General features: G+C 43.4%; 1 protein-coding gene across 3 annotated transcripts in view; it reads right to left on the reverse strand.

The window, feature by feature from the left end:
• Positions 1 to 2,464: 2,464 nt before the first annotated feature.
• MLXIP (MLX interacting protein) overlaps positions 2,465 to 26,062 on the reverse strand; it is a 45,523-nt gene continuing 21,925 nt past the window's right edge. Inside the window, exons 2-17 of one of the 3 annotated variants that reach the window (XM_032127716.1) lie at positions 24,569 to 24,675; positions 24,163 to 24,248; positions 22,836 to 22,925; positions 22,530 to 22,571; positions 21,306 to 21,477; positions 20,323 to 20,412; positions 19,641 to 19,732; positions 18,879 to 19,542; positions 15,901 to 16,022; positions 15,001 to 15,187; positions 14,114 to 14,238; positions 11,485 to 11,583; positions 10,193 to 10,320; positions 9,030 to 9,153; positions 8,281 to 8,410; positions 2,465 to 7,816 (exon numbers count right to left, since the gene is read on the reverse strand). In XM_032127716.1, the coding sequence (XP_031983607.1) occupies positions 7,695 to 7,816; positions 8,281 to 8,410; positions 9,030 to 9,153; positions 10,193 to 10,320; positions 11,485 to 11,583; positions 14,114 to 14,238; positions 15,001 to 15,187; positions 15,901 to 16,022; positions 18,879 to 19,542; positions 19,641 to 19,732; positions 20,323 to 20,412; positions 21,306 to 21,477; positions 22,530 to 22,571; positions 22,836 to 22,925; positions 24,163 to 24,248; positions 24,569 to 24,675 (2,380 nt within the window). In that variant the 3' untranslated portion in view covers positions 2,465 to 7,694. Of the gene's footprint in view, positions 7,817 to 8,280; positions 8,411 to 9,029; positions 9,154 to 9,948; positions 10,321 to 11,484; positions 11,584 to 14,113; positions 14,239 to 15,000; positions 15,188 to 15,900; positions 16,023 to 18,878; positions 19,543 to 19,640; positions 19,733 to 20,322; positions 20,413 to 21,305; positions 21,478 to 22,529; positions 22,572 to 22,835; positions 22,926 to 24,162; positions 24,249 to 24,568; positions 24,676 to 26,062 lie in introns of those variants that run through there. The other 2 variants (XM_032127717.1, XR_004243623.1) reach the window with 2 other exon arrangements.

A 26,062-nucleotide genomic window follows, 5' to 3' on the forward strand; every position in this document is an offset into this window, starting at 1 on the left:
AGCACTCAAGTTTCCCAAAAGGAACAGAGGGACCAAGCTCCTTGCTGGAGCCAGGGGAAGAATTCCTCCCAAATGGGCTCCATTCCAGACACAACTGTGGAGATGTCACATAGTGGTGACATGCAGAAGGTAAAATTCCAACTTCATCTCCTTCATTTTTAATAGAAAAGGAAGAATGGTTGGGAAAAAAAAAAAAAAAAATCACTGCCTGGGGATGTGCTTATCCCCAAGACTGAAGCAACACCTGCCTGACCTTTTCAGGTGGGGTCAGCAAGCCACTCTGAGCAGGAAAACAGTCACAACCCGAGGTCTTAAACATCACCACTGCCAATGACTGACACAAACCACTTAAGCCTGGCTGAACCAGAGGATTACACAGGGCCACTCCCTGTCATTTCCTCTCCCATGCACAACTTTTGTTTCACCTTCTAAATGTATAAATAGCTCAACAGTCCTTAGAAAGGGAAATGCTTTCTCAGCAGTGCCAACAAGATATCAAAGTGAGTCAGATGCTCTGCCCCAACTCACATCATGGGAAGAGCTACCTGAAAAAGAAGAGTTGTTCTTCCCCAGGGGGGAAGACTCAGACCAGTCACTGCCTAGAGGAAAAGGTGCCAGCCCCAGACAGAACAGTGAGAGAACACCTGCAGCCCTGTGGCTTTCCTGGTGCAGGGTCATCAGGGCTCAGATAAATCCTCCCCAGCCCTGGAGGGCTGCAAGTTGGGCCTGTACCACGAGGGGCATCTCTGCTGTGATCATGATTTGGTCACCAGCAAAGATCTCCCGACAAGCAGTTCCCCATTTATCCCGACTGAAAACAAAGCTTTCGAGGCCCATGAGGAATGAACAGTTTGGATGGAGGAGCCACAAATGGGCTCTGTAAGGAGTGTCAGAAGGGCAGCAGCAGCAGGACTCAGGGATGTGATGAGTCTCATCTTTCGTGGGTTTGTTTCCATTTGGTGGTGGAAAGGCATTGGCTGTATGACACACACACACCTTGTTCTGAAACAGGAACATGTTAAACATCTCTCTGGATGACAACAGGGGCTCTTCTGTGTTTGCACACAGGGAATTCCCCAACACCCAAACAACCCACCTCCTGGAGAAAGTCCTCAGGGATGAGAATAGGCAGAGATGAGCTCCTAAGGGCAAATATAGGTTAAAATAAATAAATAAAAGTCTAGTGAGCATTCCATTCCATTCTTTTAGCTATAAAGAGAGCCCTGAGCTGTCTGCCCCCTGAAGGGCCAGTTCCCTTACAGCAGTGATTTCATTTGGCATCATTTCCACAGAGCAAGCATAGGTCCTCTTTTGGCAGTGTTCACAGATTAGCAGAACCAGCCACAAAAAGAAGCCACTTCACAAACTCTCTCGCCACCTCAGCTGAAGTTACAGCAGCCTCTCTTGAAATCACCACTAAATCAGAAGTACAGAAACAGTGCTGTACAGCCACAGCTTCCTCCCAGAGAGCTTCGATAGCATCGCTGCAGTAACTCTGGTATTTGTAGTGCTTGGTCAAGATTGAAGGCAGGCTGAAGAGTTGGTTTATCACTGTTGAAACAGCACTGCTCTTCACTCCCACCAAAATGCTTTATGTGAGATCAAGCTTGTGATTTCTGAAAATTAAATGCAGAGTTCAAAAACTGCTGTACCTCCTGGAACCGCAGGCCTGACTCATCAGAAGTTCTCATCAGAAATACTACGTCAAAGGCACCAATCACAAGGGTAAGATCAACCAGCACAAACTCTTGTGCGGTAATTTTAAAATAAAATCCTTCTTTTCACGCTTCTGTTACCTTTCACTTCAACTAGAGCCTCAACGCTGCTTCCGCTAGGCAAGAAAATCCAAAATGCCAGGGAGGTGACAACTGAAGCACAGAGAGCTGGAGCGTCCTACCAGGGAAAAACAAAAACCAGTCATTAAAGGCAGATTTATTAATTTCCTTTCTTAAATGGACTTAAGAGCTCAGTGCCTAACACTGACATAAATTCCATGTGAATACCATGTTATCCAATCTCAGTGCTGCTCTGCAGAGTATCCACTGTCCAGGCAGTGTGTCAAACTCAAATCCAAGCCTGCAAGAAAATAAGACTATCAGGGCTCAAGACATTGGTGCAGCACCTCAGGCTTCATTAATTTTACCTGTTTTGGAGAAATATCAGGGCTACCTGGGAATTACTGTCTGTTAGAAGGAAGTGCAGAGACAGAAAAAAAAAGTTTTATGCTTAGTTTCATCACCCGAGCTCACTCTCACTGTTGTGCAGCAACTCCATAGAGAGGATACAAGCTCTGCTCTGGGAATGCCAAACACACAGATCCAAAGGTAACCCCAGCACTGCTCATTATGAGCTCTTGTCACCTTTTAGAGGTGCAAAAAGGATGCTAAGTGCTAGCCCTGGTCCAGGAACAATTCTACTTACCATTTCCCCACTTCCAGTTAGAAAATAAAGGCATTACAACCAGTTTCTTCCAAAAAATATCCTTTATTGTTTTGGTTGTAAATATAAAAAAATGCATTGCACAATTTAACAGACCTACTGAAAAGTGCTACATATCAACAGCACAACAGAAGTTGTCATGCAACAGAACAGGAAACCTAAGCAAAGCAAGAGCACAACCTGAAGTCCTCATACCTTCAAGATTTTTTTCCTTTTTTTCTTAACAAGAATGAATTCCATTCACTTAAAACACATTTAAATACAAGATTAGAAGAAGAAAACGAGCTATTTATTCATTGTATTGTTAAAAGGCTTGCTCATAACATTGATATCTTTTGATTGAAAGCCTTATTCATGGTGGAAAAGTTCAGACAATGGCTAGAAATTAATGCCATTAATATTACCTAAGGTGTGTTTCTTTGTAACTGAAGTTACTGTAATTGCAACTGAAGAACTCAAGTTTTACAGACAGAGCTATAGTTTGGTTCTACCACTTCTGCTCTAGCACAGTAAATGAGAAGAAAATCCAACCAAGAATGAAACAAAAGAAAACTAGAACTTTAACTGATGTTGTAGGAAAAATATTGGGGTCCTATAAAAGAAAAAAAACCCCAAAACAAATAATCTCCTCTGACACTCAAGTGTATAAATTAGGGAGTAATAGAAAAACTCCTGATGTCTCACCTAATTTAAAAAACTTCTTAAAGTTATCAACAATTGTCCATAGTCCTCCAGACTGGTGTAACTGAATCCCTAAAGAACTTAAACTGGATGTCATCAGCCTTTTGATTTTTGGTAGTTTTCCATGCAATAAAGGTGGAAAGGAACAAAAAAAAAAAAAAAAAAAAAAAAAAAAAAAAAAAAAAAAAAAAGAAGAAGAAAGGAAAATGTGAAAACAGTGAAAAAACCCATTCTATTTTCAGCAGTACCTTCTAGCTGGCAACATCAAGAATTATCCACTCCAGAAAACTGAGAGAATGAAATAGCATTCAAATAATTTGTACTACAAAAGCATTATCTTACTGAACGTTTCTGCAGTGACCTTCCCTGTCCTGTTCTCAAACTGCTTTTCAGGAGTTTTGGGCTTTAAAAGCAAACACAACTAAATTTACCTGTCCCTGTCACTTCTACCACATGTGAACACAAACACACACACAAAGGAATGTAAAAAAACCTGAAGATACAAAGGGATGCAGTTTTTCAATACCTTTGACAGCCCTTTGTCTTTTCAAGCCAGTTCAGATTTAGAGGTTTAAGCCCTTGCCTGTTTCCTGGGTTTGTCATAGCAGAGGTTACGTCCTTGTGTGCACAGGTGCTCCTGCACATGGCAGTGGAGGGCAGTGGATTCAGCAGGAAAGATGTAATTTTTTCCACACACAGACGAAGTTACTCACAACCTCAGTCTGAAAGGGTCACAGTAATGCCACATAGATAAAATCCTCTAAAAGGCCAGGGAAGCCCCACTTCCTCCATTTGCTCAATTTTCCACAGAGCATCATTGTAGGGGGAACAATGTATGACTTATGATTAATCAAATGCATACACAACACCAAGGTCTAAGGCACAGATGGAAACATTCTAGTAGGCCCCCCTTCAAGGAAGCCTTCCACAGGGGACTAGAAAAGCAGGGAAGAGCATTCCAGTCAGGTCAAATGGTATTAACCAAGAATCCTTTGGTTTTGTGCAGAGATCAGACTGTCACAGTGAAGTGTGCACTTGTCTCTGATCCCACTCCTCAGTAATTCCTTCAATTCTAGTTTGCTCCTGGACTTTCACCCCTTACTCCTCCTGCTAAAAGGAGGCCAATAACTGCAGTAACAGCTAATAACTACACCAGATAATGCCCAAGTTCTCCAGAACTTGTGTTTGGGGTGGGGCCATCTACAGTATACCAATTAATACAATTCAAGGTCAGAAGGAACCAGTAGACAATCCCAGTTTGACCTTGTGCATATCACAGGCCATAAATAAGTTATTTAGCCACTCCTTTACTGAGTGAAATACATTGGATTTGATGGAATACAACTTGTATTCAATTACATGGGGGTTCTCCAAAAGTTTAGCACCAGCAGACGTGCAGCACCTGCAGTTCTGTGCAGATTTATAGGCACTGTGTGTTTGGCTTACTTACTTTGGTGACACTGAGGAAATCAGAGCGCTTAAATCAGGGGAGAAAGTGTTACCAAACTGAAAAAAATAAAGTAATAAAACTCCTCAGTGGGTAAGAAAGACAGACTAAGGTGTTTAAACACAAATCAAAGTGGAAAACTATGCAGGAACTAATACATACGTGGTCTATCTCTTTCCATACCAATCTTTACTGGTTCTACTTGTTCAGATGTGAGACATAAACCAGCTTTTTTCCTCCCGTGTTTCCAAACGAAGTGAAATCACTTTCCTCATAAGGCTGACTGATAAAAGAAAAGAATTCTGATCTGCAATAACAGGGTGACAAGAATATGTTGAATCACTGCTTCAAAGAGCAGTCACATCATTTCTGGTAATTGCACTACATGGAAAGTATCTTTTCACTTTTCCTTTCCTCCCTCCTACACTCTTGCCTAAGTAAGCAATATTGAATTCTTTTCTCTTTAAGATTTGCAGTTGCTTAATAGTGCTTTATTTCTGCACCACAATTTGTTAAACAAGCACTCCCCCCCAGTTGTAACCAGCTCACGGTGCAATCAGATTGATACATTTTCCATCCACACCCACAGAAAAACTGTGAATGGACAAAATTTTTGGCAGTTCAGTTAAATTACCCCTTCCTATTCCTTTAAGGTTGCTTTCAGTTTCTAGTCCATTCAGTGAGATATGGATGTTAGGGTTTCAGCTGTCCAATTTCCCTGGGCCCTGAAGTATGATTGTACTGCACTGGGCTTCTTGGGACGGAACTCCCACGTCATCGATACCAGAAATGGTAAAAATCACACACCATCACTGCTGACAAGCAGGAGACCACATGGCAGGGGAGGCATTACAGGATCTGTTCATCTGAAAAGGTCAGCAAAAACACCAGTTCTTGGACAATATGCCTTCTGCTCTCTTGCTAGAAACCCAGACGTTTTTAACACACGAACAGTGAGATCGGCCCACCGAGGAAAGGCCGGGAGGGACATCTCCAGCTCATCACAGCGTAAAATGATTTTACTGGAGTCAAATTCACAACCAGTGATAAAAACGGGAGGATTGAAAGCACTGATTTAAAAAAGGATTTACTTATTCAACACTTCTTACCCAGATGCACCCGAAAGTATATTGTTTAACTGATTACAACATTATGAAAGACCTAGGAATGGATCCCTCCAAAGAATCTACTCACTATTTAATTACTATAACAACCTTTGCACACCATTCCTTGGCTGAGACTTGGAATTTTGTTGCTTCTATCACAGGGACACAGGTTTTCACATGTGCCATGAACTTCAAATTATATGTCCAATCTACTGTAAAAAAAAAAAAAAAAAAAAGAAAAGCATCTCCCCCTCTGCCTGCACAGCTACAGGAAGGTGTGTTGGTACAAAACATGCCATTCTGCCTTCCCCTTCAGCCCCCGGTTCCTCCATGCAGGGAGAGGGCCCTGGGGCTCACCTTTTGTGCCTTCTCCTTGCTACAGTGCTGCTCACACAGAAGGAACTCTGCAAGGAAAGCCATTAGCTGCAAAAACTCACAACAATGGAGAAACAAGAACAAACCTACCCCCTGTACTCAGTCCTACTCCCAGGTCTATTGTTTCCTTTCAAACTTTGACCCACCAAGTGGAGGAGACTGGGACAAAACTGAGAAAAGCTCCTTTCCCCCAGGAGAACCTACTGAGCCCATTTCAGTGTGTGCAACCCCCAAGTGTTCCAACTACTCCTCATTTTCCCACTGTGAGAGGCTGCACATCACCTCCAGCCTGCTCTTGGAACGGGAAGAAAACTGCTCAGGGGAAGCATTTCCACCATTTGCATAGCTCTGAACAATCAGGATCAAGTTGTGAGTGGAATTACAAGGGTCATGGGACCATCCTAGACTATGAACAATCAGCTAGAATGAACATCCCAGTGCTATCTCAGGATGAACAATCACTGCTGGAATGGGACTCAGTTTACCTGCAGCAGAGGACAGTACATGCTGAAACTCTCACACAAAAATGTTATGCAGTATTTTGAGTTTTAAACTTATTTTTACAAGTTTTCTAATTCATGTTGAACATAATCTTCCCATATAGACCAGGCTCAGCAAAGTCCTTCAGGTTTTTCAGACAGAAGGCAAAAAGAAGAAGCAAAAAAGACAAGCAAAGAACTGACCGCAAGTCTGTGTGGTTTGATACAGCTTCTGAGATAATAAAAAAGCCAATTTTTTAGCATCACAAACTCAATTCTTGTTTCTGAAGTGCTATTACATTTACCTACGGGTGTGTTTTATATGTGCACATTTTGTGAGGATGGCAGCTGAACTGTGCAGATTGCAAAAAACCAGTTTGTTGATTAAACTGGTATAAAAGTCATATCTTTATCCTAATTGCAGAATTTATACAATCTAAAACTGCTTTCTTGCACTTACGGCACGGCCTGCCACTCCCCTGCAATGGCTAAATTAAAAAAAAAAAAAAAAAATCAGCTATTTTATTTACTAGAAAATAAAGCACGTCTTGAAACTGATCAAAAGCAATGATACACTCATTCAAATAAAAATACACAAAACACAGCCTGAGATTTTAATTCTAAGTATTTTTGCCATGAGTTGACATCACTGACAGATTTTTCTTCTCCTTTGGTTTTTCGTATGATCCTGTTTAACAATTTTCAATATTCAAGTAAAACAAATGGAACTGAATACCAGAAAACAAAATAAAAAGCGTATTTTGCTTCATGAAATCAAAAGTATTTTTTCCCCTTGAAGAGCACGTTCCTTGGTGTACAGGATTTACACTTCAGAGAACTGAGGGTGTTTCATAGAAATCTCTTAGTTGCGTACAGATGCATTGATGGAGATCTATTGCTGCCTGCAGGGCTCAAACCTGCTGAGTTTACCTGAGCTCGGTGGTTTTTCTCACTTGACGGAGCACAGCACAGCACTGGAGAGGAACCAAAACATTCTGACAACGCTGCATCACCTGCACCTCTTCGGAAGGCAGGGCCAGGTGCCCTGAACAATGTCTCAGGTGATGGAGAGAATCCTTTCTAAAGTGCACCGACTGGAGGAGCCTGGGCAGGTGGGGCCTGGCAGGTTCCCCACCCCTGGGACAAGCACCTCAGGGTCTTTGGTTGTTAGGTCTCCCCAGCTCTCTTGTTCACCTTCATCACGGCCTCCCGGGCCTGCTCTGGCAGCTGCGACGGGTCCGTCAGGATCGAGGTGGTCCTGCTCAGGTGCCGAAGGGTGTTCAGCACCACTACAAAAAACAAACCCAGGAAAAGCATCAAGAGAAACCATTAGTCTGACTGATCTTTCTGCTACAAAAGAGAGCACCTCGTGACACTTATAAATGTAAGTTAAATACTTGCTGAATGGCAAGAGGGAAAGAATAAGCAATGATGCCCAAACAGAAGGTCACTCCAAAGCTGAATACAAATCTCAGAGGTCTTCCCTCACTACCAGATAAATCACACAGCCAACTAGAGCCAAGCTTTTGAAATTTAAATGTAGTTAGACTGTTTAAATTCTGGTATATTCAACATTTTTTTTTCTGTCTTCACAGTCAGAAGAGGCTCTTATTTTTTCAGTGAGCTAACAAAAAGGAAGCAAAAGTCACATTCAGCATCATGTGCTTTCTTTGTCATCCTCTGACTTTTAAAAAATGCTATTATATTACACTTTCTATGATCTGGAAGAGCTTCTGGATGGAACTTCACTTACTTGGTCTCAGAATAGGAAGAGTACAGTGCTGATCCAACCAGGCCAGTGCAGTTTCGTTCAGATCCTTAAAACTTGTTGTGGAAACCATCCCATTGAAGGACTCAAACAATGGCTTAATAATAATGCTGAACTGCAGACCATCAAATGTCAAGGGAGACAACAAAGGGGGAGTTCCAAACATTCTACAGGAAAGGCTATGACAGAGAAAACACTGGATTTCTAAATGGACTTCAACTGCCAGAGGGACTGCAACATTTCAAAAATTGTACTTTCAAATCTGTAACACTAAGGAAAAAAATTGAACCTTAGCTCCTAGTGATATTCACTATACTTTGCAAAATTCCTCCACACTGACCTGAAGGGGGAAAAAGGAAAGGGGAATGTGCAAGTTTTTGAACAGCTTCAGTAACTGTAATTTTTTTCCCCTGAAATCTTTGCTATTGTCTATTTACATTTCCCAGAAGACAGCCAGAGCTGCAGTTAAGAGTCCACAGAAGATTTCTTGCAGTACAGTAACCTAGCAAGAAAACCCTGCCTCTGCATTGCATTTTACTTTCCAGTTATCTCCCACACTTTGAGGTGAACAAGTCCTGCAAGAATCCATATCCACATGCAGATGTGGATGAAAACTGAGGACATTTGTTATTTAAGTAACTTGGCTTAAAGTCACAGCATCAGAATCTCAAGCTCTTGGCTCTAAAAGTACCAGTACCAAAGCCCAAGTTCATCAGGCTGGTATAAAAGGATACAATCCAAAACTTCCAGTTCTGCAGGGTCCTGCTTCTCACATACTCATCAAACAACCTCTTCATGTGGTCGAACCTTTGCCGTGTTACAGGAACCCCGGTAGCAGGGAGCTGCTGCTGGCAAGAACTGAAAAGATGTTTGGAGGTCAGAATCCCACTAAAAAGGACACATTTCTCTTCCAGAATAAATTGCAGCAGGAGAAAAGTGTGTATTCCTGGTATCTCTGGTGGAGGGGCTTCCCAGTGCATGATCCCCCCAGAGTGTAACTGCTCCGGTCAGCAATACAAACTGTTTTCCCAACAATTTTGTCTATATTCAAGCAGCAAAGTGATTTATCAAGCTGCTACAAACACTTCTTACAAACAACAAAACTGAAAACAAAGTATAACATAGAACAAAGTAATTTTAGGCATCCATTAAGGACAAGGCACATCAGGAGTCAAGGAAAAATTTACAGAGTTACTCCTAAGCAATGTTACAAAAGAAGATATAACGGAGATTCTTATGAAACAGATCAATTTAAAATAAAACCAAGCAGACTTCATTATATTTTGTAAGAAAAACAGAAGTATTTTGATTTACTGCTAATTCTAACATCATGCCTAAGCCTAAAACTTCTGGAGCTGGAAGCAAAGCCACGGGTGTTCTCAACATGCTGTGTAGTAGTACGTAACTATCATAAACCCAGCGAGCAAACTGAGGCACTGGGAAGGTGAAGGGATTTACCACAGTTATGTTCAGCCAGTGACAAACTTCTGGAGCCCAAGCCCTGTGTCTTATGCACTCAAACACATTTTCCTATAAAAACTGATTGCATTTGAAAAGAAACCTGCAGCAAAGCCATTGTGAAGAGTGAGAGTTTCATCACCAATGAGCTTTATAAAAACATCCTTGCTGGCTTCTTCTCAGAATTATTCTGACCTGACATATCCTCCCTGATGCTGCCACTGTTGTGCATTCCGTGCTCAGAGCTTGCAGAAAACCCACACAGTTTGCACCAGTGCCCATCCCACAGCAGCTCTGCTTGGAGCTTGGAGCTGGCAGCAGCTCTGTTCTGTCCAACACCCATCTGCTGCCTGGTGTGACACTGAGCACACACTCCCTGCTGTTTGGCCCAAGCACCACTGAAGCTGCTGCTCCATCCCTGGAAGCTCCCTGGTCTCACAGGATGGTGGCGTTCAGCTCCTCGATTTCCTCCCGAAGGCGCCTGGTTTCCTCCTGCATCTGTGTCCTCTCCTGCTGCAGCTTAGCAATGTATTCCACTGTCTTCTGGAGCGTGATGGCGTGGCTGATCTAGACCAAGCACAGACACACAGTTCACCTTCTGCAACAACCTGAGATTCATGAAGAGTTTGTCCTCCTAACCTGCACTTCAGCACCTTTTAATTTTGCTTTACTGGGTGTAAAAGCACAGGGTCAGGCAGAGCAAAACACTCCAGATGCTCAGCTCTGTGCTTCTCTGACTCCACACTCCAGTAGAGAAATGTGGCTGCAGGGGTTGTTTTCTTCCATAAACTACCTTTCTGCTACTTTGTTGAAAGAAGTATTTTAGTAATTTAAAATGTTTTATTTCATTATCTGTCCTCTTAAAAATATTTACAGTTCTTACTTAAGTACTGAAGGATGTGCTACATCTCCAGACAGATTTATAGTGCTGGTAGAAGAAGCTGGTAATATAAATTATTTAGTTTGAGAAACCTGAAGTTATTGAAGAGAAGGACCCACCAAAGGAGACCGATAACAATACTCTTCAGTTTTGGGGAACCAATTAAAAATCTGCACTTGAGAAATAAAATAACCAGACATTTTAGTAAAGCTAGATTTTCAAAAAGGATTTCCTTTCAAATAGGCTATTCAAGTCAGGAAGTGAAATTCTGACAACGTATCACCTAAATTTCTGAAACTATAAAAATTATGCAAACAAATCAGCATGCTGCACAAAAAGCTTTCATATTTTCCATGTTTTAAAGCTACTGGTATTTAAAGGACACAAAAAATTTTGTTGTGCAGATATATCTGTATTTCAATTTAGTGAACTAAGTTAACTAGTGTAGCCAGAGTAAGTTCTTAGTTTGGATAAAGTCATTTGACAATGAGAAATCTGCTGGGTCTCCGTAAGCCCATGTACAAAAGACAGGTGAAAGGGGAAAAAAAGGCTCTGATTCTTAAAGACAGCTGGGTGGTGTAAAGAGTCCTAAACAGATTTTCCAAATCATCTGAACTGAACATGCTTCTGACTCCTGCTGGGAGGCAGAGATCTCAATGGTGTAGGAAATTTTAGGAATTTACCTAAGCTTTTCCATTCTACGTCTGCTCACTGCTGTGTTCCAGCAGTGCATGCTCTGCTGTGCTCAGCTGACCATTCAACAGTGAAATCATTACATTTATTAACAAGACTTTTAGAATGGCTCTTTCTTACATTTCACATTAAACTGTAAATGCTGCTGAGGTACTTACCGACTTGGAGTTGGCTGACACCAAGCTGTTCAGAGCACTGAAACCAATCTTGATATTAAACCTTCGTTTTTGTTCTGAAAGATGCCTCATCCTTCGATTCTGCATAAATAAAATCAGCTCAGTCTATGCTGTTCTCCTTTACTGTTCTACTGCTATGACTATTTCAGCTGTTCAAATTCAGTGTCATTTTTGTTGACTTGTTGGCATTCACAGTCTCCCCTGGAACAACTCTCCAGAATTTTAATAATGAATTGACAGTGTGTTTGTGGACCAAGCCACCTCTGACATCTGCACCTATTTTAAACATCACATGCCAGGACGGCAAGGAGAAAACCTGAAAGATATTATATTACCTGGAGGTTCTAGACTTGTACAGTATGCACATGATTTGTTACTTGCCAGCATGGCATATGAAGGTTGTTTGAGAGATACTATTTGTCTGTGTAGTGCTTTAGCAGAAAGAAAAGGTCACCCTACACCTCTTTAGCTGTGTCATCAGGAAATAGAAGATTTAGGATTTATATTAACAAAAGAGCAAAGATCAGTGGACCCAGAATTTGTCCAGGCTGTGGTAGAAATACCTCGCAATCAGTAACAAAGAAAACAACTGGCAGGATTTTTCAGGCACAGGAGGAGCCTGCAGCCCCTGGATCCCAGGGCTGGAGAGCTACATAAACCACTCACAGGAGCTCCCAAGGTTGGTGTCCATAGAAAGAAAAGACTTTCCAAGCTATAAAGGAGCTCTAGTTTCTGCTCCAGCACTGGGAATGCCAGATTATTCCAAGGCCTCTGAGCTACTGAGGACAAAGGAGCAGCCGGTGGATCCCTTCCCAAAGCTGGGGCCACACCGCCGCCCTGTGGCTCCTGCCCAGCTCAGCTGAAGCCTGGAACAGCAAGGGATCATCCTTGGGATGCTAACACATCACAGCCGCAGCAGGGACACAGAGAAAGGATCCAGGAAGGAACAGAACAACTCCATATATGACTCCAAAAATCCCCATTCCACACAGAGGTGAATGCCAGGTGTGTGAAGGAGGTGCAGAGACCCTTAACTGTGTAACAGGCCAAGGATTTCTTTTTTCTGAGTCCCTCTCTGGCAGCACCAGCTCAAGTTGTTCCTACTGCTGCACCACTCAATTACTACTTTTTCCTGGGAGTTTGCCACAGGAAATCTGGGATGAAGAAACTTCTTTAACAGATTTTGCACTTTGAGAACACATTCCTGGCAGAGTGATGCTTTCTGGCAGCAGCTTACCATCACCCCACTTTATAATGAAGGAAAGCAGTGTAATAAAGCAGTGAAGTGGCTCCCAAAACCACAGAAAATGCAGGTTCAAGAGCAGAACTGAGATTTCCAGTGCCCTCTATGCTTTGCCAAACTGAAACAGCCATGTTACCTAGCAATACAGAACTGTTTAATCTAACAATGAAGAGGAACAAAAGCACATACATCTGGAGCCTGGCAAGTATCACTGTTCCTCTCTTGTCTTACAAAAGAGTTACTAACAGTCCACATCCAAAGCAATTCCTGTCAGAGGAGGTGTGTTTATATGGCTATGAAGCCTATTTCATTGCAGTATCCCTACTTTTAAGAATGCTCCTCCATCTTGTGACCATTTTCCCACCATCAGCCAGCGCTACTAATTTGTTCCTTTGTTAACTTACTCCCTAACAACAGAATAGGCTGCATCTCCTGCTTGTGAGCATTCATGCCAAGCAAATCACTGCCAACTTTCATGAGTAACTTGCAGCATGGTCAGCAAGGGGCAGTTCTGATTCTCCTCTGCAACAGATCTAGAACTTGAGTGTAGTCACAGGCTGCAGGTGTTAAAACTTATGTTTCTGCCCTGGAGTAATCAAACTGCCCTCAACTCACAGGGTACACAGAGCCAGAGAAGCCAGAAGGGGGTTGCCACTTGCAAAACAGTTAAGTAACACTCCCTTTCACAACAGAATGGATGAGAGGATTACAGCTGATTGTTCTGATGGGGTTTTTGTGGAGAAGTTTCTCATACCACCACAGAAAGTGTTCTGACAAGTGTTCAGCTTGTGTGTGAGGTACAACCAGTGCTCAGGTGCTATCTCTAGACCGCCGAGTTCTTACCCCAGTAATTCTTGAAGGGTTTTACAGGTGTAACTCGTAGAGTCTGTGGAGCTGCTTCTCTGTGGAGCAGCATAGCATCACTGGAGACATGTAAGTTACTCAGCAGGTCAAGAACTTCCCCTCCAGCGATGGCCAGAGCCCTGCAGACTGAAGAGCCCCAACAGAACAATGGCAAAAAGCCACAGTTTAGAACACTAAGCCTGAAACCTTTGACCAAGTAAACTGACACCTGTCACAACACTCCTGTGAGCCACAGCAGAACTGCTGTCATGACCATTAGGACCTGCAGGGGTACAGCTAAGCCTGGCCCCTCTGGTGACACATCCCTGAGGAGCAGAGTAGATTATTAGAGTCTGACATTTCGGATTGCACAGAGCAGCACAGATGCAGCAGCAAGCTAAGCCCAACACACAAATATGCTACTGTCCTGAAGCACAACTTTCTCTAGTCCATGCTCAGACATCAGGACAGAAAAGTAGCTATGAAGGCAAAGAAGAAAAGCCCCTCAAAGGAAGGGACACACACCTTAAATGCAGCCATAGTAGGGTCAGTGGCAGATTTTCCTGAGCAGCTGTTCTGAGGAGACTGTGGACTGGGGCTCTGCTCAGAGGTGCAGGGGGAAGCCTGACCTGAATTCTGACAGTCCCGGCCTTCATAAAGGAAAAAACACAAGACACATTAACAAACAACTTTTTGTAGCAAATGTAAGCGCTGAGAAGTTTCTACTCAGAATTGAACTGAAATGCAGTAGGCAACCAAATTACACTGTTTGATGCAGCAACCACATGCTAGAAAACATCAAGACTGCTGGGAAAGCTTAGGATACAATGTCACAAGTGTCATACATCCTGAATAGCAAGATGTAATAGTCCTTTCACACACACATATTTCAGCAAAGGGATACTGGATGTGCAGGCTGTGATTCCATCGTCCTACTGGACTCCCCCGTTTGTCTCTAAAAGCCTGGGACATGATGGTGACATTTACAAGCCATTTACCACCAGAACCAGCCCAGGGAACGCTCCGTCGATGCACATGCAAAAGGAGTCTTTGCACTTACCTACAAGGATTGTGTCTGAGATCCTCCAGTCAAAATCAGAGCTATGACACTAACAACAAACCTATTCAGCACTTCCTACACAGATGTCTTTCATTTCTTGGACAGCACATCCTTTTAGAAAGGAGCCACTTACAGGAAGCACAAAATCACAGTTTCTGGGGACACTGCACAGTCATTTAAGACAAAAATTGCGAACTACTGGATGCAACTGAAGCTGTGGGGTAGAAGGGCCTGAAAAGCTTTTCCTTCAAAAATTATCAAGGTATCCTCAAGGCCCATTTACATCCTGCCTACCCAACAGAAACACACTTCCATGTGCAGGGGGGAGAATGCTTACAGCTTTCTAACTTACTAGGTGTAGGTGAGGGAACTTGTGAACTGCTGCAGTGGGAAGGGATGTGCTCTCCTTTCACCAACACATCCTGGACTACACTAGGAGGGAAGAGATGTGAGACTGTGGACTGGCTTTGTTGACTACTTGGTGCTCGCTGTGCTGGACCAACCAGAATGTTACTACGGAACTCCGTCACCCCGGGAGCCTGGGAACAGCACAGAAATAGCACAGAGGAAAACAGAGAAAGAGAGAGCAGGAGGGGCAGTGTGGGGGCAGAGGGAGAGAAGGGATGAGAGAAAGGAGAAAGTGGGAGGAGAGAGAGTAAGAAAGAGAAAGAGAGAGAGAGATTTGTTACCTTGCCTTTCACTAAAAGTAGCAAATTAAGACATGATTAACAATCTGATGACATGAAACAAGGGCTAATATATAAGGAATTGGCAGGCACCAAAGTCAGGCTTCTGGCAGGAGACCAGTATCCTTTCATAACTTAAAGCAGTATTACAACACATCAACAGCATAATATACTAAAATCTATCTCCATCTTCCTGCACACAACATATTGGGGAAACCCACTCACATACCCAAGGCATGTTTTCCAATATGGCAGTGGAAAGGTGAGCTCCCTGGGCTTCTGCACAGTTAAAGCACAAGCCATCCCATCCACAGCACTGTGAATACAGGCCTCCTTGGAATCTTGCTGTTGTGTGAGACAGAGTCTGTCAAGACTATAAAATGCTTCCAGGCCCATAAAGTGACTACATTAAAAATAAGCAAACATAATGCTGAATGCACAAATGCATACATTGGGTAACAGATGATTTAGTGGACTCGTTACCCTCCTCAGCACATTATGGCTCTCACTACTTGCAAGTAACAGGCCTAGAAAACAAATATATAATTTTTTTTTCTTCTCCTTACTCTGACAATTCCAGCTGGTGCAATTGCAACATTAGACTGAGACGTGGCTGGCGTCAAAATCCCCTCTCTTTTTAAAGGTGCTGGAGTTACAATCACAGCTCTGGACTGTCCCTGAAAGGCAGCTGAAGAACACAATTCAGTTAGAATAGTTAATGAGACAAAACAAAAGCTGGAGATTATTTGGTATGAATAACTTGTCATTAAACAGGGGGGTGGATCAATGGGCATCTATTTGGTACTATTTCACTGCAGTATAAAATGTCACCAGTCTTCCAATAATCTCAACCCCCTTAATCCAGTACAAAGGACTTCAACACTCCAGCTATTTCTGAGTTTTCTAGCATCACTGTTTCAAGGTGAATTTACAGAGGTACGTAGTAATTCAGTGAGACGCAAAGTGTCTTCATTCTATCAGAGCTGGGTTTGACAGGAGGACGGCCATCCTCAGCTCTCCTCTCCCATCCACACTTTGGGATCTCAGACTTGCTCTGCTGATTCAGGAAGGGTCAATGACTCAATACTTCATGCTTCCTTGTATATTTATCTTAAATCCTTTCCCTCAGCACTTCATCTATCTAGTTTTACAGTTGCTTTAGATGACACACGACCACAAGACAACCAAATGTGATTGGGAATCAGCATCAAAATTCCAGAAAATATGCTAAAGATCCTGGAGTTCTGCAGTGCTTAGACAGCTAGAGGTAATTCTGAACAGCAGCAAATGTCTCCACATGAATCTGTGAAGATCTCCATATAACCAATGCAGATGTGCAGGTACTAACACAGAATTCATGCTGAAGCAGTTCTTGCCCAGTCTAGACAGAACATGACTGACCATCCTATACTAAGGGAAGAATCAGGCAAAGACACAACTTCTGTCTGGGTTTTGATAAAACTGAACCAAACATATTTGGCTTCTCTCTTGGCTGTATTGGTTCAGCTCTCCTTTGTACAAATAAAGTCATGATGCAGGAGCAGTGTCAGCACAGCTCAGTCCCTGCTGAGCCACCCCTCTGCAGGTCAGCATCAGGGTTCTGAAGGATGCACACAGAGCAGGACAGGGAGACAGTGCAGGGTTATCCAACGTCGCCTCCCTGACAGTGTCACCTGTGACTGATAACTGTGTTTTGACTCAACTGGAGTTTCTGCAGAGCCTCCGTAAGAGAGGACCGTGGATTGCACAAACCTTGCGCCAGCCCTTGCGTGGGTCTGTCTGGAGGAGAGCTCTGTCACTGACACAGGGAGTTCATTCTTTGAGCATTCCACATCTAAAGCTGGAATCACAACCCTTCCACTGTTCACTGTGGTTCAGCTGGACTTATGACATCTCTGTTGAGCTCAAGAGCCTACTCTCACCAGTGCATTGTGCTGCTACACAGGCTTGGCCTTTCTGACTTCCACACTTGGGGAGCTGCAACAACCAGCAACAATATTTAGAAGTCACTTTACATGATTCATGTTTCTGTTCTACACATGCATCTTTTCCAGACTTTCCTCTCAAAATCAGCACATTTATCCTGAAGTGGTGATAGCAGTGAAGTCTTGCACCTGATGAGACAATCTGTACAGGTTTTTAAGTCCTTATACCACCGAGCAGTTCTAACCCAAGATATAATGTATTTGCTTTATAGTCTGGAAATGATTTGTTTGTCCCGAACACAAATGACAGGCATAAATGCCTTGGTTACAAGTACTAATGTTTATTCTATTGCCAAAAATAAAGCTCCAGTATTTATATAAATTCTTGGATTTGTCCCCTGAGCTTGACCTCCCAGTAGTTTAAGAACACCACGATCCCCAAACACATGCCACTAATCTAGATGAGAAACAAAGCCACTGGTTGTGATGCTCTAGAAGTAAATGGTGGAGCATTGGGAAAGTAATATATGGGGTGAGGAACAACCCAGGAAGCACTGAGAAAGCAGGAGTAAAGGCTTTCTGAAAATGAGTTGCCTACAATCTTTACTAGGTGAGAAATGCATGTCTCGACTGCTGAAGGTACATGGACTGTTGGTTTATAAGACACAATAGATAGGAACACTGCCATTAACACCCTCGTGCTATCAATCATGGACCAAACTGATCCCAGTGACATCATAAAATTAGATCTTGCATCTGTTCTTCTCAACAGTGATTCTTCTTTTTGGTGAGTAACCTCACTATCAGGCCCTGGCAGACACACCTACTCCCTAGTAAAGCCTGTTTAACAGTACTCCTCCAGGCAGGCTTTTTCTTGAATTATTGTTGCACATTTCAAGTGGCTGAAGTCACTTGGTTCCCAGCCAGCACAAGTCTAAAAACAGCCTGCAATAATCCTAAGAAAAGCATGCTGCCTGTCCTGTCCAGCCTTGAGCTTTCCTACAAGGACCACCTCAAGCAAAATTCTCCCTCCTCATCTTGTTATTCTTTGCCTTGTGCAGCACCAGTGGCTCCAAATCCCACCCAGTGTGGAGGTCCCAGGTATTCCTATCCTGACCTGAAACCCACTCCTGACTTAAAGCTTCTCAGGGGTCTCTAGACTGCTTGAGACAAAGATCTCTAGCTCCCTCAGGAGATCTCTTTCTCTCCTCTCCTAGGGGAAGGTAACACTCTCTCCCTACTACTTCCTCCTCCACTGTGGCTGAATGCTCTGAGGGGCAGTTAATCATAACAGCATCACACCTAAATCCAAGGTTTCTATGGGGCAGGAGCACAGAGCTGATGCAGCTACGCAGCCCATCACAGATGTTACATGGAGAGACCCCCTTCTGGAGGTCAGCTTTTCACACTCAACCAAACTGCTTCCAATCCTTGCAGCAGCCTGGAGCATCCCACTGAACAGTGCAGCCACTGCATTCAACCAGTGGATTCAGGGGTTCTGCAGACACCCTCAGAAGCTCTGTTTTAACTTATTACGTAAAGCAAGAAAAGCAAGAAGGTCTTTTCCTCCTGCTAGTCCCACTCCGAAAAGGAAAACATCCCCCCACAGTGCTCCTCACCTGGGGTGATGAAGGCATTCTTTACCAATAAGGACACTGTTTCAAGCTTCGGAGCAGGCACTATTTTTTGTGACTGTTTGGGCCTTGTCCCAGCACTGGCCAGAGGAACAGGTTTGGGGAGTGCAAATGTCAGCTGGGACTGCACCTGCGGCCGGGGCTGCCCCTGCACAACAGCAGTCTGGAAGGCCAGGTTACAAGGCACTCCTGCCCCCGGCTGCTGCGTGGCCAGGACCACGCTCTGGCTCTGGCTGAAGGTGGTGGCAGGGGCGTTGTGGGTCAGCGTGGCAGAAGCCGTGTGAGTGATGACCGTGGATTCACAGAGGCCGAACTTGGGCGTTTCTGGAGCAGCGAAGGCGGCGGGCGCAGGGCTCAGGCTGGAGCTCAGCGGCACCGCGGGCAGCGGGGACTGGTGCTGGGCACTCGTGGGTTGCAGCAGTGGCAGGGACGTCGGGAACACTGACATAAAAGTTTGTGGCCCGCTGAGAGACGAGTCGGGAGGGAAGTCTGCTGGCTGGATGAAAGATTCCTCGCTTCTAATGCTGGAGCACTGGTCTGCAACGACGTCAGGAATGACAGGAGCAGGTACTGAGGAAGGAATCAGTCCATCACTGATGTTCCCTGCTGGAAGCGTGCTGGGCAATGAACCCGACGGCAGGACAGGAGACTGAGAGACAAGGAAATATCACTGATTCAGACATGTCTGAACTCCTCCTGAGAAGGACATGGCTCATGTCAGAGCCTTCTGTTTTAAACCTCTCTTACCTGGGAAGAGTGGCTGTTGCTGTCTGTGGTAGCTGAGCTGACAGCAGACACGGAAGGGAAATAATTACTGGAGCGACTGGGCGTGAATAATTCTGAAACATGAAAAGTCACTTAAAAATTTTCTACTTTCCATACTCAAGGTACAGCATTGCTAGATCCTAAAATTCACAGGAATATCAGTATTATTTAGCAAATAATGAAACCATGAGATTGTTGCTTCATACAACTGCTGTTGACTGAGCAATAAATTGCTGTCTCCCAGAGGAACTGATCTCTTTGGGATTGACTTCATCAACTTTCATGCAAACTGGGACACTGCAAAAATTAATCCTGTTTAAGGTTCACCTACACACAGACAGCCAAGAACTGATCCTCAGTGCAGTCCCACAAAGTACAGTTATCTGATGCAGACTGCTTGCAGAGCTAGCAAACAGATGTATGACTCTTTACTTCCATGAAGAGCCATAACCATCAAAGTTGTCAGCAGTGGTTTAATGTCATATGGAATTCTTGACAGTGCCATAAAACATTCAAAGACAAACAAAATATTATATGTCTTCATCAGTAAGAAGTGTGAAATGAGGAAACCTTAGCTATCTGTAACACTTAAACTTATTTTAAAACCTAGTTCAAAATCACAGCAATATTTAAGAAATTAATGAACTCTACATATGATTCTTACCCTGAAAAGGCTCAAAAGTATCCATAAAATCAAAATTTGGCTGGAGAGGAATAAGCCCTGGTTGAATCATATCAGCATTTCCTAAGTGTCCTGCAAAATTCAGGAGATGGATTAGATTAGCTTCACATCACTGACATAATAACAGCAGTAGGATTAAAACACTCCACAGCCAGGCTTGGCAGAGATGTTACAGAAAAACTGCTGCTGAAAGGAAGTGAGCATCTGCTTCTCTTCAGAGCTACAGCACAGTCCAGAATTCAAAGCCATTGGGGAATGAAACTTTCAGCTAATAAAATGGAAGGGGTGCAACCTGAAGGCTCTGACATCTGGTATTGCCAAGCTCGGACGTCTCCTGCTCCCAAACCTCCTGCACTACACACACAGCCTTGCTGGGAAGCACAGCCTGACCCACCGCAGCTCACAGCAGAGTATTGTAAAGTAAACCACCATCCTTTAATTTGCCTTGAGTACAATTCATGTAAACCATGGCTGCTCTGGAGTTGCTCAGACATCCATGCAGCAAGGATGGTGCACAGTGGACATGTGCCATCCCATCAGACAGACAGAGCCTCCAGACAGAGCTGAACAGCTCTTGGGATTGTTTGTACAGATGCGACTTGGCACTGGCTGTACTGGACAAACAAAAATACACAGGCACTCCCTTAAAAATACACACACAACTATGCTTTGAGATAAATCACAATGCCTTCACCACTGATAAAGTAAATACTGCTCTTCAGAGCAACATTAGGGGGGCAAAGCTGGGAGCAGCACCTAAGAAGCTAAGATAGAAATTAAATTTGGATCATTAATTGGGATTCCGTAACCTACAGAATCATAAGACAGCCACACTCTCTTACCTGTTTTTATCTGTATCAGCAATATAAGATAGATTTCTTAGGCAAGGCTACAAGAGCAGCAAAGCAACAAACCAGAGTTTTTGTAGGGGTTCTCACTGCAACATAGCTACAGCCAACAAATACCTATGTCCCTGGAATTTGGCCAGGAAACCAGCTGATGTGAAGACAGAGTGGAGAACAGGGTGTCGGTGAACTCGGACATGAGCATGTCTGCATCCAAGAGGCTGCCTTCCTCCATAGGGACAGGGGTTTCTCTGCCATACCTTCTTTTTTGCCAGAGAACCACATCATCATCCTGTCAAAGCAAAGGAAGAGAGGTCAGGCTGCCTAGACAATGCCAAAGCAGTCTGGTGCAGATCTATGAAAGCAGCCTTCATTTTTCACATTTTTAAAGAACCTCTCTTTGAGGAGCCATTAAACGGACTGAAACACATCAGTGGTGCTTCTGATACACCAACAACTTCAGCTCACTGAAATACCACAACATTCTGGGAAAGGTTTTTGTCCAAAACCCAGATATTGACTAGAGGATGTAAGACAAATAACAATACTTCCTTGTTTGATTGATTACACAAGTATTTTTGCACCTAGTTTAACAATCCCTTGGTCTGAATAAAGATTAAAACCAACATGAATAGCCAGAATGCAAACAACTCCGGTCTTGTGAGATGTATCTGAAATTCTGAAGTGAAGTGTAATTGTACTCCGAGTTTGCACAAGACACTTTTTGCCCATGAAAAATACAACATAATGTGACTTGGCTTACTCATCCCTCACTACAGGCTGAGTTAAACTGCACTGCCTTGCAAAAACAACAGAACAGCGCTTCTGATCATCAGTTTATACACCCAAAGTAGGTTTGATAGCTTAAGGGGACATACTAAATGGCGATACCACTGTTTGTTCAACCATTTTGTCCTTTTTTAGGATCCTGGCATATTATCTGCCTCAGCTGAGGGCACAGCAGGAAGATCTGCAACATGTAGCTCACACATCTTCACAGATCCAGTTAAACAAGCAAGGCAGCAGTGCCAGTTACAACTCAGTAACAAGATGAAATCATGTGCCAGCCCTCAAAGAGATTGATCTCTCTGGGTATGCAATGCTGATTCCCATTTCATCTGTCACAGCGCTTTACATTCAACCTCTCCTCCATCCAATTTAAGCTACAAATCTTACATTGCTCTCTAAGGCACAGAGCGTTAAGGTGTCTAACCTTAATTAAGGCTTAAGCAAGATGCTTGTCTTTAGATTTTAATCAAAGCAAGCTACTGCATGTTACAGCTTTGTTATCTACTGCGGGTTCTACAAGCATAAATGCTGCCACTTCTCAGTGGTGTTACCTACCCTGACCAAACTTGAAAGATCTTCATCTTTATGTTTCTGTAACTGCAAAAGGAGAACAGAAGAGATGGTAAAGTCAGAATAGGTCCTGTATGTGCCAGTAGAAGACCTGATTTGCAAAACTTTTAAGACCCAATCATGCACAATCAGTCCCAGCACAACAATTTTTATTTAAGTGGAACTAATCCAATGAGCACGTCTGTACCAGCTTATCATCTGTTTTAAGTACTCTTGCATGCCAGAAAAAGCAATAGAAAAACTCAAAAAGCAACAACATACTGATCAAGCTCAAGTAAACTACCAACAGACCCTTTTCTTGAAGTATGTTCTCCACTTGTGGTATTCCCTGATGACTATTTCAATTCTTCGTTTCCAGTATTTCCCTTCTGTTGCAATGGCCTGAGAACACAAACACATACCATGAATTACACGGAATCACATAAGAGCTGAATATTCAATACATTTCCAAGCAAATATTCAGGCATAAAAAATGCAAAAGAAAGCATGCTAATTCTGTTTGAGCTCATGTATCAGCAGCCCACACTGTCCCAGAGTTCAGCTATCACAGAGCAAATCTGACAGTACTAACTTCATCTTTCCCACAAAAACCAAACACGAGATGACATCTGACTGCACTGTCAGCATCTCCCACAGCAGCTCAACCATAACCAAGAGTTAAGAAATGGCAAAAAAACTCCCTTTAAAATTAATTTACTGAAATATAACATATAAAGCACACAATATCCTGTGAATTTCACAAGGTCACATGCACAGACACACACATAAGCAAAAGCTGCTATGAATGACACAAAGCAATAGAAATCTGATGTCCAGCTCAGGGAGAACCTTGCAGGCCACACACTGATGGCAACAAAAGGATCAGACAATATGGGTCTTCAATGTATCACAGAGAGCAGTGTGTAAGTTGGGGAGAGCAGACTAATGAGAGCCTTAACTTTGTGTTCGAGGGTCACTTTCAACACAAACATCAACACTGTTCTTTCAAAAACCTGAGACAGTTCCACAAACTCATCTGGAACTCCTTTGAGTTATAAATTATTCTAGAGTTATGCAGTATAGAGAGAGTCACATATTGCCACATCAAGGGCCTCACTGGTTTTCTGCAAGGAGCCAGAGGGCAGATGTTAGTTTTCATTTATGTTCACAGGAGCACAAAAATGAAAGAACACAAATTCATATTTGCTCTGTCTGCGAAACTACCCTGACACAGAAAAAGAAATTACTTGTTCTCTTGAAACCACACCTTGCCAATTACACAAAATAAAGAAAACTCTCCCAAGGTCACTTAGATTCAGTCCTGAAAACAGTCATCACTCTGATTTCCCACCAACTTCCAATCAGAAGTGGCTGTCAAAATCTTAACTATTCAAATAGCACTTCTATGACTTATGATTCATTAAACTACAACATTAACATAAGTTACACAGATAACAAATGTCCTTCTGGTTGCACCTTGATCATCTTAATGTGATGAACTCACAAAACCAGGTTCACTCTGGTTTTAATGGTTCCTTCTAAATAAAAACAGAGCACAGATTGGCTATGCTGCCCTTGTTTCCAGCAGACCCAAAATCCTGTTACAAACTCCAGAGCCTGTTCCTGGGGTTTCACACACCTCTGGCCGACGGTGCTCATCGACGTCCACGGAGCCGTCCAGTGGGGTCACAAAGTGGCACACGGGGTTCTTGCGCTTCTCCAGGTCTGAAACAACAGCAAAAATGCAAGTGCTGAGCATGTGCAGGGCCGGCAGAGAGCTCTGTCACTTCGGTGGCAAGGTGTGACAGCGGGTCTAGCCAGGATTCCTTCCCGATAAACAACAGAAACAGGGAGATCTTGGGCTGTGCTGGGAGCACTCAGCACATCCCCAGTGCAGGCACATCTAGGAAAGCCCTGATCCAATGGCACTGGCTCTGAAACGTCAGGCCTTGAGCAGATTCCTGAGCTTTTCACTAGACGGTAATTTCAATTCTCTTGTTCTCACCGATGTCTCACGAAAGACCCGCCCCCAGCGCGGTACTTACACTGCATGTACCAGGCCCTCCAGATGGCGTTATTGAGACGGATTTTATCTCTCCACTGAAGCTTCAATCCCTTAAAATTTTTCCATTTTGGTGAAACCAACCTTCCGCTGCAACAAAACAGAAAACGAATCATTCTGCTTTCAGTTTTTCTCTCCTTCCTTTCAAGGCAAAGCATCCCCCTGTAACAGCCAAACTGTCAACAGATAAAACAACAACAAGCCACACTTGGCCAGTCACAACTTCTGCTTTTTCCACAGCTCACTGAGCCAGGAGCCACAGATGAACCCAGTCTTCAAGACTCCTCCATGTTCTCATCCATGAGAACTAGAAACTGTCACAACTGGTCTCACAGATATCAGCAGGAATTCAATTCATTTCACCCACACTTCTCTTTGCCAGTATCACACTTTTTCAAATCCCCTCCTATGAGCTTCCACCAACTGGGAACAAGATCACTCAAAATTAAGAGGCTTCTGCATTGTTTGGTCACATATAGTTGTGGCTTGGACCTTTTGAAGTCCATTCTTACACTTCCATTTGATTTTTCCAGGCTTGTAACACTGGGAAGGAAGAATGAAATGCCAGTTCTGGCCCACAAAAAACCACAACCCACCAATTCTACACTGCTGGTAATCAGAGCTGGGCACAAAGGAGTACCAACAGGCTAGAAAGAGTAACTTTTCTCCAAGGAAAGGCAAGGCCGGAAAAAGAAATGGCTGATCCTGGGAGGTGGAAGGGAAATGGAAGGAAAAAGGAAGAAGCAGCAGGGATTCCAGTAAACACTGTATAAACACAAACTACCCAGCCCTTAAAACACACCTTTATGAATCATTAATCCATACTATTGACGGGGCAGAGGAAGTAGGAAATACTCATAACACAGTAAATTTCAAGCTGGAGATTAAAGTATGGGAACTGTGCCTATCCCAGGTTCTCCCTCCTGTTTTTGGGAGTTTTAGCCCCACATCTTCTCAGCTGCTGCTTGTGCAACCTTGCTATGAGGGAACTGGACCAGCAGTACCAACTGGAACCCATATAACAACAAAGGAAACAGGGTCACCTTGGCACACTACAAGCATCAGGTCAAGAGGCACAACAAGAAGGAGCAACAGGAGCAATGTCACCTACAAACTCTATGCCCTCTCAGAAGAGATCCTTGAGCACGTGGTCAGTCTGGAATGGTCCCTGCCATGAACTGCAGTGGCAGTGGAGATGTACCAGCACAGACAGTGCCCCACCAGTCAATTTGCCTCACACATTCAGTACAAATTAACTCAGAGAGGAATTATTTATCCTTAAAAGCCCATTTCACATTTAAGCTCTAAAATTGCTGTGCAAATAGGAAGCACATCCTACAGAAGTGCCAGGCACTTCCCTTAGCTCACCAAAGCCCATGTATAGAGCCTGAGGCTGGAGAAGTGATGATTCCCAGTTTCCTATTTGGTCTGGGAAACCTCCCAACAGCAGCTCTTCTTAAAGATATCTTTTAATAAA

This window comes from Corvus moneduloides, chromosome 18 (genome assembly GCF_009650955.1).
Source record: "Corvus moneduloides isolate bCorMon1 chromosome 18, bCorMon1.pri, whole genome shotgun sequence".
Taxonomy (NCBI): domain Eukaryota; kingdom Metazoa; phylum Chordata; class Aves; order Passeriformes; family Corvidae; genus Corvus; species Corvus moneduloides.